This window comes from Cucurbita pepo, chromosome LG12 (genome assembly GCF_002806865.2).
Source record: "Cucurbita pepo subsp. pepo cultivar mu-cu-16 chromosome LG12, ASM280686v2, whole genome shotgun sequence".
In the NCBI taxonomy this organism is placed as follows: domain Eukaryota; kingdom Viridiplantae; phylum Streptophyta; class Magnoliopsida; order Cucurbitales; family Cucurbitaceae; genus Cucurbita; species Cucurbita pepo.
In genome coordinates, this window is record NC_036649.1 from 813,480 (window position 1) to 824,511 (window position 11,032).

Genomic DNA, 11,032 nt, shown 5'->3' on the forward strand with positions numbered 1-11,032 from the left:
ACGTAACCTACTTGTAGTGACCCACATCTAAGATTTGGATCAAGATTCAAAATCCAAATGGTCCTGACGTTCCCGATAAACTAAAATTTTGAAAGGAATTCAAACATATATCTAATAAATCAATTAATTTATTAATTTGACAATCTAATTTTCAACACAATTTAAAAATATCAATAAAATTTAAAATAATGGAAGACATTTAATTATATACATATTTGATCAAGATTTCAAAAGTATATTAAAAAAAAAAAAAAAAAAAAAAAAAAAAAAAAAAAAAAAAAAAAAAAAAAANATGTAATAATAGACTATTATTTTTTTTCTTTATAAAATATATAAACAAGATAATTTATTTTATAATATCCATACAAAAAGTGTTCAAAATCAATTCAATAAATAGCTTTTTTATAAGATTTAATATATATATATATATATATATATATATATCATTTTTGGATTTTTCTATTATAACTCTATTTTTAATTTATTAAATATTATTTAGGGTATAAAAATTATTAATAACCTTTTTTATATTATAATTTAATATTCCAAAATTATTAATAGTCGATAAGAAAAGTTAGCTATGGAAATTAATGAAGCATTAAAAACATTAACTAATTTAAGCAAAATTAGCACATGGGAGAACCAACCGACAATTTTGTGAGAGGGAAATAACATGTCCTTTGGTGCTATTTTTCCAAATATGAGAAAATTAGGGCTATTTTTCCAATTTTTTTGAAATTAATGGACTTTTAAGTGACCGAAATTTTAGATGTAATTAAATTAGAAATTTGTCACCATTTTTAAATTGAAATATTATTAATATATCTAGATTTAATTTTAAATTATAAGACTAACTAATAAAAATATTCCTAAATTTTCTTTAAAAAAAAATAAAATGTAGAATTAAAACAATTTTTCTTTATAAGAAAAAAAATCTTATCGTCAATATACGAACGAAAATTATTTATCGATACCTCATAAAATATCTCCAAATTTTTTTAATATTCTCTTAGAAAGTTCGTGAGTATTTTTTAAACGTGGTACTCACGAAATTTTTGAAAACTTAAAGTAATTTTTTAAATATTTTAAAAGTTGTAGGGTATTTTTTAAATTATTTTGAAAATTAAAAGGATATTTTTGAAATAAAATACTAACCCGCACTATTTTTTTAAACCATTTAAAATTTAAGGGTATTTTTTTAAAATAAAAAATTCAATTTTTTTTACGAATTTGAGTTTTCTAAATTTCATTCCTATTTTTATAATTACAAAAAATCATAATAATAATAATAAAAAAATCATAATGTCATAGATGGGCTATATTCGGTTGTGGATCAGTTTGTGTGGGCCGGCCCATCAGCTTCGACCAGAAAAATTTGGATCATCTAAAGCCCATATATTCTGTCGTTTTTCTGAAATACCTTAATTTTCTCAAAACCACGTGAATATAAGGTTAAATTAATAAATTATTTTTTAAAAAAATTCAGAAAATTAAATTTTTAATATTAGAATGAAAATAATTATTCTTAAAAAAAAAAAAAAAAAAAAAAAAAAAAAAAAACACGTGGGGCACGGAGGTTCGGAGCCGAGCATAGAAGATGATAAGATGGGGACCTTGACAATTGTAGTAACGATGTTGATTGCCCAACCACCATTTTACCTTAATAATGTTAACAATTATGCAAGCCCTTAATTATACTTACTTCCATTAACATGGATTCTTCGGCGTTGGTGCTCGATCTCTTTCCGATGTACATCTATATCGGGTTCGGGAGCATTTTAAAGGGAACCTTCTACTTTTTCTAATGGATGCACATCGAGATCAATGTCTCACCAAAGACACGAGTTTGAGCTCGATACAAGGCTTTTATCAACGTCCATGAATGATAAGTCATAAATCGACTTACTGGAGTGTCAAGTCGATCTCGTGCTCTTTCACGTGGAATCGTTTAATTTTAATGTAATTTCTAAAAGTATATTAAAAATATATAATTTTTTAAAATAATTATAGAGTGAAAGAAGCCTTAAAATAATTGTTACACACGTAAATATACATAGTTTGGGATGTTTTTCAATCGAGTCATAGCTAAGGGGTATAACATAGTCTAATGGTTTAATTTTTTTGATATATTCAACTAAAAAAGGACATTTTCTTCAACATACATGCTCACACTCGAACTTTTCTCAAAAGATCAAGGTTGGTCGGTGGTGCAACCCATAGAGGGATTCCACCCATAAGCTTCCATGCACCTTACGAGTTTATTTGCTTGTTAATTTCCCCACACGTCAGTTTCTTTGATCCGTCTTTCAAGACAGGTCGAATGGAGAGCCCACAAACTGACGTTAGGAACATGCATATGTCAAAGCACGTCAAAAGGCGCGTGCTACCAACGATGACAACGTTTCAACAGGCGTAACGAGGGCCTTGTTACCATCTCAATCTGGACCGTTCCATGTCCCAAGTCGATTACGAACTAGCTTATTACTTTTCCACATCCAACTGGGGGCATTACCAACCCCCATACGTACGTACGTACATACGTACGAAACCGCGATGTGGAGTTGGACAAGGGGATGAGAGGGAATGGTTTAGAGAATGGGTGACATTTATGGAGCATATTTTAAAAATTTGTTATGGCAGACTTTTTAGGTCAAAAGTGGATGAGTTATTATACAATTATCTGTGCCTCAATGTATTCTATTAATTAAAGTTTCCCAATATCACCATACTTTATTTAGCCTTTATTTTTCTCATCTTACTTTTCACACTTTAATTCATTTAATTATCTTCATTTGGGTTAATCTATGGTTTATCTATTTTATTTTAACTTAATTTATTATTTATAATAATAATAATAATAATAATAAGTTCGACATTAAATTCTTAGAAATTATACTTTGAACTGATATTTATATTTTTACATACGAACAAACGTTTCTAGATCAATGTATTAAAAGAATGGAATGTATTTTATTATGATTAAAAAAAAATTAATTTAAGTATTTTTTATGCTAATATAATAAATAAAAAATATTTGTTTGGTACATCACAATATCATGAATGCTAGCGTGTTAGGTATGGTCATGAAACCTTCGTTCCTTCCTCTTTCCTTCCCCTTCTTTTTTTTTTTTCCTTCTTTAGGACAAAATGTTAATATAGGGGAGATTTCGTTTTATATTTTTATTAATTAAGTTGGTTCACTATTTTTTCGGTCATTGTGAGATCCCACATTGGTTGGAGAAGATAATGAAATATTCTTTATAAGCTCAAACACCGGACGATGTGCCAGCAAGGACGCTGGGTCCCGAATAGGGGTGGATTGTGAGATTCCACATTGATTGAAGAGAGGAATGAGTACCAGCGAGAACGCTGGGCCCAAAAAGAAGGTGGATCGTGAGAACCCACATCGATTAGAGAGGGGAATGAGTGCCAGTTGGGTCACAAAGGAGGTGAATTGTGAGATCCCACAATGGGTGAAGAGTGACCAGCGAGGACGCTGGGCCCAAAACGGAGGTGGATCGTGAGAACTCACATTGATTATAGAGGGGAATGAGTGCCAGCAAGGAGACTGGGCCACGAAGGAGGGTGGATTATGAGATCCCACAACGAGTGGAGAGTGATGAAACATAAGGGTGTGGAAATCTCTCCCCAACATGTGCGTTGATAAAAGACAATGTCTGTTATCAGTGGGCTTGAGCGGTTAGAAATGATCAGACCATTATTCTAACCATTTAATTTGTAAAGATATTTGTAAATGATTATTTGCAAAATGTATAACCATTTAATTTGTCATAAATGTTTTTTTTTTTTTTTTTTTTATNTAAAAAAGTATATATTGAGGATTTTTAAAATTTAATTGAAAATAGCATTTATATTTTATCGGATTGTTTCCTTCTAACAAGGAACGTGTCTACAAAAGTAAGAATGTTACCACATCGTGGCTGTTGTCTAGGAAACCGTATTTCGACCCAAAACGACGTCGTAAAAGGGCAATTGTGTCCTTTCATACAACCAATGGCAAATCCAGTAATTTTATTAAACAATGAGGCTATTTTCTAAACTTCCCACCCAATATATTCAAGAACCACCATTTCGCCTCATTCCCCTTCCCCATATATATTCTCAAATTTCTCCCCCCTCTCTCTCTCTCTCTTTCCGTTTTTCCTTTTTCGCTCCCTCAATCTCTAACTATCAATCTCAACCCTAGAACCCTCAGTTTTCCTCTCTTCCTCCGCCGTCTACGGAGGCGAGTTTCCAGGACGCCGTCGGTGGATAAATCTGGCCGTACTTTCATCGGTCACCGTCGCAAGGACCGCCGCCTCTCGATCCGATTTCCGTCGTATCGACGTTTCGGATTCGGTTTTTAAACAGACCATTTTCTCTCTCAAAATTTCGGAGAGTTTACGCTTTGATCCTTTTTCGTTGCTGGAGTTACTGACATTCACCGTCTGCATCTTTCTTTAACCGCTCCAAGTTCTTTATTATTATTATTAATTTTTCTTTTTTTTTTTTTTCATTTCCTCTTATCATTTGCGATTTGAAATTTGTTACGTCCGAAACGTCCAACTCTGGGTGATTTGACGGGTGAACCTTTCTAGGAGTAGGATTTTACGATTTTACCCCTTTGTAGTGCCACGTGGCATGATCTAAGGTTGAGGATGAGTGTTCACTCACGCACCATCACCACCATGTTGCCTCCTAGGGCGTCAAGGAAGCGAAAGGAGGTTGAGCCGTTTGTGAAGCCAAAAGCTACGGGAGTCGACTCAGTCTCGTCGAATCAGCTTCTAGCCGGCTACCTTGCTCACGAGTTTCTCAGTAAAGGCACTTTGTTTGGGGAGAAGTATGAGCCGGCTCGAAGTGAAGCCGTTGGAATGACTAGCTCACAGCCATCTGAGTGTAAGAGGACGAAGCCGGAAGCCGCCGCCGCTGCCGCTCCGAGCGTCAGAAAAGAAAATCATAGCTATGCTGAGGTGGCAAGCATCTTGAAAATGGATGGGGCCCACTTGCCTGGGATTGTTAACCCGGCCCAGCTCGCTCGGTGGATTAAAATGTAACGTCCGGCGTGGTGTCCTTTCATTGGATGTAAATTTTACTTTTTAAGTTTGCGTTGAAATTTCTCATTTCTCATAACAGTTGGAAGGATGGAAGTAGAGACGAGTGCTCTCTCTCTCTCTCTCTCTCTCTAAAATAGCTCTCGGGAATTTTCTCTCTCATTCTCTTTTGTTCTCTCGAATTTCATATGAGTGTAGCGAGATCTGTTGCTGATCAACGTATAGGACTGAGTTCGGAAACGGAGAATCAGTCAGCTTGTTCTAATGCTGTAATCGTACAGTTTCTCCTTCCATGTAAATGATTATATGTTCCTCTTTTTCTTCTGTTTCAGATTTTTTATTGCTCCGATTTATGAAATACAGATCTATAATGGATGCATGCATAAGCTTTCATAAACCGCTAATGTCGAACCGGCATTTGCTTTAGAAATCGGAGCCATGATGATTGAGGTACGTACGCTATTGAAATTTTCTGCACATTTACGAATTTCTTTAGTTATATGTGGATCGATGAATGATTCTTCTCGTTTGCGTCGTAAATGATTGGTTCGATTGTTCCTCTTTTGTTTAGTTGGCACGGCAGCCTTGACCGTCAAAATTCGTTCATCTGTCGTGCCAATTTAGAATTTGTTACGGCATTAGATTTTCACTGCAAAAATTTTCCGTTTCGTCGATATATTGCTTTATTTTCTTCGGAAGAAAATTGCAATTAATTTTTGAAACATTCTTCGAGGAAGAATGTCGGATGATCGGATAATCAAGTTCAAAGAACTTGTTATGGCTTATGGCTTTGGATATCCGTGCGTATTCTCTGTTTCTGCCGTCAGCTTCACTTGGAAGGAAACCGCCTTTAATTTTAGTAACATTCTATCTGCAAGAAACGCTCTATGGTTCGATTCCATTACCACGGCGCAACAAGAAGTATCACGGTAGTTTTCAATCTTCAAAAGTTTTGTGTACTTCAAATATGTCAGACGAACACGTCTCCCCACAATGGTGGTATGATATTGTCCACTTTGAATATGTGGTTATTTTTTCCTCCTATTAAGTTTTTCTTTTCCAAATTTCTCTTTTCCAAATTTCTTGCATCGAAAGAAAAGGGAATTTTGAAAGCGTGTGATACAGTTAAATAACTGTTGTGTTTGAAAACTCTTTTATACTTTACTTTTCCTCTCTCCTTCTCTTCCCTTCACCTGATTCTCCTCCACCATTTCATCTGCCCTCTCCCTCTCCTTCAACTTCAACAAATTTGATGGCCAAAAGATTTGTGCTGGATTGCAACGACAAATATAGACAGTGCCAGCGACACATAACTCAAAATGCTTCAGATCTGGATAAATCAACCAAAATCAAAATATAATATAATAATATAACGCATTACAACGTTTCCGATAATCATTGCCACGTGGAAGTACCCCACTGAGCACAGGCAGTTTGAAACGACGGTTTCTATCGCTGTCCATCAGACGGTTATAAGCATTTGAGATTATCGGAAGGGACATTGAATCTGGCCGAGGAAGAAAAGAGGAAGGAAGGGTTGGATGTGAGATGGAGATGACAGTATTTTTAAAAGGTTAAGAAATTAAATTTATATAAATAAAATTTAAAGGTAACGTGAAGCCCATGGACTTTGGTTTAACCCAATGGTTGCTAAATCCAGGCCTTGAAAATCCCAAATTCTTTATATTCAACCTTTGAACTATAATATGGTTAAAATCAAACTCAAATTCTTTACATCAAGTTTTTTTTTTTTTTTTTAATATAGAAAAACCGAATATGTTTAATGTTTCAATATTATAGTGTTAAAAAATTAAGTGAAAAGTAATGGATTGACAAGATATATTGCCAAGTTTAATTGTATGTTTTTTTAGAAAGGGCAAAACATCTTTTTTATTGGAAGAGTAGAAAGAAAAAAAAAAAAAAAAGGATCGGTGAGAATTGTTGGAAGAGGAATTCTTATATTGGCTAGTTAAGCGAAAGATCATGGGTTTATAAATTAGAAACACGAGGCCTTTTGTGAAAATCAAAAGCAAAGTCGTGAGAGCTTATGCTCAAAGTGGACAATATCGTACCATTGTGGAGGTTTGTGATTCCTAATATGGTATTAGAGTCATACCCTTAACTTAGCCTATGTATGTAGAATCCTCAAGTGTCGAACAAAGAAGTTGTGGTATAGTCAAAAGTGACTCAAGTGTCGAACAAATAGTATTTGTTCGAGAGTTCTAGAGGAGTAAAGCCTCGATTGATGGGAGGTTGTTTGAGGGCTCCATAGACCTCGGGTAAAGCTCTATGGTGTATGTTGTTCAAGGGGAAGATTGTTGAGAGAGGAGTCCCACATGTGGCTACCCAAGTGTCGAACAAATGGAGGAAAGACTATTGTATACTTTGTTTAAGGGGAGGATTGTTGAGGATTATTGAAAGAGGAGGTCACACCTCGGTTATTGACTAATTGAGGGAAAGATCATAGGTTTATAAGTAAGGAATACTAGAGACCTTTTGGGAAAACTAAAATTACGAAAGTTTATGCTTAAAGTGGAGAATATCATACCATTGGGGACGTTCTGAGTGCTTTGCCTCTTACCCTCTTACTTTAATGCTAACCAATAAGGGCAAAGGAAAAAAAAATAGAGACAAGCTTCTTTAGTTTATTCCTTAACTACCCTTGTATTATTCATGGTGCGAGTCAAAACAGAAGATGAGCAATCACAGCTCATATCAAAAGCTAATGGGTTCTACAGATACCAAAGTAAAGAAAGAGAGACTTTAAGGCTTAAATTAGAGAAATGATGATTCAACTTATGCTGCCTTCACCGCAACTGATCTTGCTTTCAGATTCAGAAAGATTCCCCTGAAACCAGAAACCACAATTGTGTTAAGGGGAATATGTACAAGATCAAATCACAATATTCTTTTCCAGATAATATATATATATATATATATATGTAGCTTTATATTCTTGTAGGCTAAGTTACAAAGCATACCCCACGACCTTCGTCTTTCGTTAAAAAGTATTCCTATTTTTTTCAGAAGTTGCAACATCACCCATGAGTCGTGACGTTCATGGTCTTTTCAAAACTACTTGAATGTTAGATGAAATTGAGATATGGAATGGTGTGATCGTGACCATGAACGGTAATCGATACTCTATTTTGAAGCATTTATGAAACAATAACAAAATTTAGAGGTGTTTCTTGTAATGTCAGCAGTTTCTTGATCTTCCAGTTTATGGTGAAATGGCCTAATATAAGTAACATTATCAAGCCAGATGGTACAAACATCAAATTCTAATGCTCAGATTAACGTGTAAACAATATTGTTTCTTTCATTTCTTTTGACTCTTTTAGATGTAAGTTATATAGATTTGTAAAATAGTTAATAGCCCAAGCCCACCGCTAGTAGATATTGTCCGCTTTGACCCGTTACCACGGTTTTTAAAACGCATATACTAGAAAGGTTTCTACACTCTTATAAGGAATGTTTCGTTCCCCTCTCCAACCAATGTGGGATCTCACAATCCACCCTCCTTGGGGGCCCAACGTCCTCGTTGACACACCGCCCGATGTTTGGCTCTGATACCATTTATAACCAAGCCCACCACTAGCAGATATTGTCTGCTTTGGCCTGTTACGTACTGTTATCAGCCTCACGGTTTTTAAAACGCATATACTAGGGAGAGGTTTCTACACCCTTATAAGGAATGTTTCGTTCCCTTTTCCAACCGATGTGGGATCTCACAATCCACCCTCGGAGGCCCAACGTCCTCGTTGGCACACCGACCAGTGTCTAACTCTGATACCATTTATAACCAAGCCTACTGCTGGCAGATATTGTCTGCTTTAGCACATTACGTATCGCCGTCAGTCTAAAATCGTGTGTGCTAGGGAGAGGTTTCTACACCCTTATAAGGAATGCTTCGTTCCCCCTCTTCAACCGACGTGGGATCTCACAATATATATTTGTTTTTTTGTTGCAGGAATAGTTGAAAAATAATGAAGGGGTCTCACCAGCATGAAGCAACAAAGCTGTGAAATATGACTCGAAACTGCAGAGGCATGTACTGGTAATTCACCCAACCAACTATAGGCCAGAACTGCAATTCATAAGCATCTCATTCTTATTATCTATTTTACTAAGCTTTCTTCATTTCTAACAGCAACACAAACCCAAATCAAAACAAAACAAAACAACAATAGGTTTCAATTCCATACCCGCCAAGCAGTCAGCTGAATAGTTGGATAATCCTTTCGAACTTTAGCCTTCACCAAACTCCATGGTCTTCCTGCAATTATAGGCTCTAAGTTTGTCAACCTTTTAGCCAACATGACCTTTATGAACATAGTTCATCCATAGAGATTAGAACCAACAGCACTATGGAGGGTTGAATACTTCTGGATAAAACATGAAAAGCTAAGTAACCCATATTTCACCATCGTTTGAAATAGCAAAGATTCTCGAGGATTGTTGGGAGGGAATATCACATTGGCTAATTAAGGAAGCAATGATCATGGGTGGATAAGGAACACATCTCTATTGGCACGAGGTCTTTTGGGGAAACCGAAAGCAAAGCCTATAGAGCTTATATTCAAAGTGGACAATATCATAAGATCGTGGTAAAAGATATAAAAAAACATGACTAATTGCAGCAGATTTGCTTACCTTCAACTACCAAACCATAGTATATCATGAAAAACAAATTGTTCCAAGGAGAGCTGGTCAATTGTTCCAATATCACCTTCAGCCATCAATATAACCACAGAAAACGGCTAAGATTATAAGGAAAGGATTCAGGTTTAGAAACATTTAAAGAAGAAACAGATACTACCTTCTTTGCAACAGTTGTGTTTCCTTTCTTCCCCTTGAAAATTTTATCCATTAACTTATGCAAAAAATGCCCAAACGGTCCAGCATAAGCAAAGCCATAGAGCTACAGAGCAGTAATACAACACATTTTTAGCACCTCACCAGCCATTATCCACAGAGAATCACAGAATTAATAAAGGAACTGTACCATCACAAGAAGTAATCGTCTGATTTGAAGCTTTTTGATCCCAGAAATCTTCTGAGCCACCGTATCGCTGCAACCAGCTAAAACCCCAGCAGTGATCGCCTAAAAAGAAAGCTAGAACATAGTTAGAACAACCCGAAGAAGCCGAATCAGATTCTGAATGAAACAACAGACCTTCGTTCTGAGAGGATTCTTCTGAAGTTGAAGGAGATAGCCTTTCCAGGCATCGGTAACTATGGAAGACATAGTTCTCTTGAGTTGGGGATCTCCAAGATCTTGGGATGAAAATGGAAACAATAAGCGAAGATCGTTGTGATGATCGAGAATAGAATAGGGGTTTTGGAGGAATTTAAGTATTGGAATTAACGAATGTTTGACTTTGATCGCAGGGGGTTGGTTTGCGACGCCGGTAGACCGAGATTGGACGCGTCTCTGTCTCGAACCCTACCATCGAAGGTACTCACTCGATCATTTCGCATGAATTTCCAAACAATTACTTGGCCTTGACATGAATTTCCAAATTTGGGCCTTTTTTTATTTACTTAAAACAATTTTGAGCTGTTTTTAATTATTAGGTTTAAATATATGTTGTTTTTGTCCTCAATTAAAACTTTTAACAAAATTTCGCTTAAATCAATAAAAATAATCTTTTAATTTTGTATTTACTCTCTAAAAATACCTTAAATATTTCAAAAATTCCAACTTTATTGGAAAGAAGTTGACAAAAATAGTCTATCCATACTGATAGATTATTTCTAAATTTTTTAATGTTAAAAATGTGATACTAACGGTATAGATGTATTTTTCTTTTAAGTTTAATTTTTTTATTTGATTATATTGTTTACTTTGAAAAACTATTGTTATTAATTAATTATTGTCCAATTTGATAATTATTTAGTGTTTTTTACGACAGTAAATATTTGAAAATTAAAAGCACATTTTTTTAAAATTACTATTTTTAATTTAAAAAATTTGT

The 11,032-nt window shown here is 35.0% G+C and overlaps 2 protein-coding genes across 3 annotated transcripts; one reads left to right on the forward strand and one right to left on the reverse strand.

Annotated features, from left to right (window-relative positions):
* The first annotated feature begins 4,108 nt into the window (after positions 1-4,108).
* LOC111806520 lies at positions 4,109-6,215 on the forward strand. 2 transcript variants are annotated; one of them, XM_023691868.1, is made up of 3 exons: positions 4,109-5,320; positions 5,415-5,501; positions 5,789-6,215. In XM_023691868.1, exon 1 carries the CDS (start codon positions 4,659-4,661, stop codon positions 5,052-5,054), a length of 396 nt encoding a protein of 131 aa, XP_023547636.1. In that variant the 5' UTR covers positions 4,109-4,658; the 3' UTR covers positions 5,055-5,320; positions 5,415-5,501; positions 5,789-6,215. The 2 variants fall into 2 exon arrangements, with proteins under 2 accessions (XP_023547636.1, XP_023547637.1); XM_023691869.1 differs by having other exon boundaries at positions 5,930-6,215.
* A 1,461-nt stretch (positions 6,216-7,676) lies between these two features.
* Positions 7,677-10,649, reverse strand: LOC111806519 (peroxisomal membrane protein PMP22). Its single transcript, XM_023691867.1, has 7 exons — positions 10,231-10,649; positions 10,060-10,158; positions 9,874-9,975; positions 9,708-9,783; positions 9,260-9,330; positions 9,056-9,141; positions 7,677-7,899 (listed from the first exon to the last, which is right to left on the reverse strand). The coding sequence occupies exons 1-7, from the start codon at positions 10,300-10,302 to the stop codon at positions 7,848-7,850; spliced, it is 558 nt and encodes a 185-aa protein (XP_023547635.1). The 5' UTR covers positions 10,303-10,649; the 3' UTR covers positions 7,677-7,847.
* Positions 10,650-11,032: the final 383 nt, after the last annotated feature.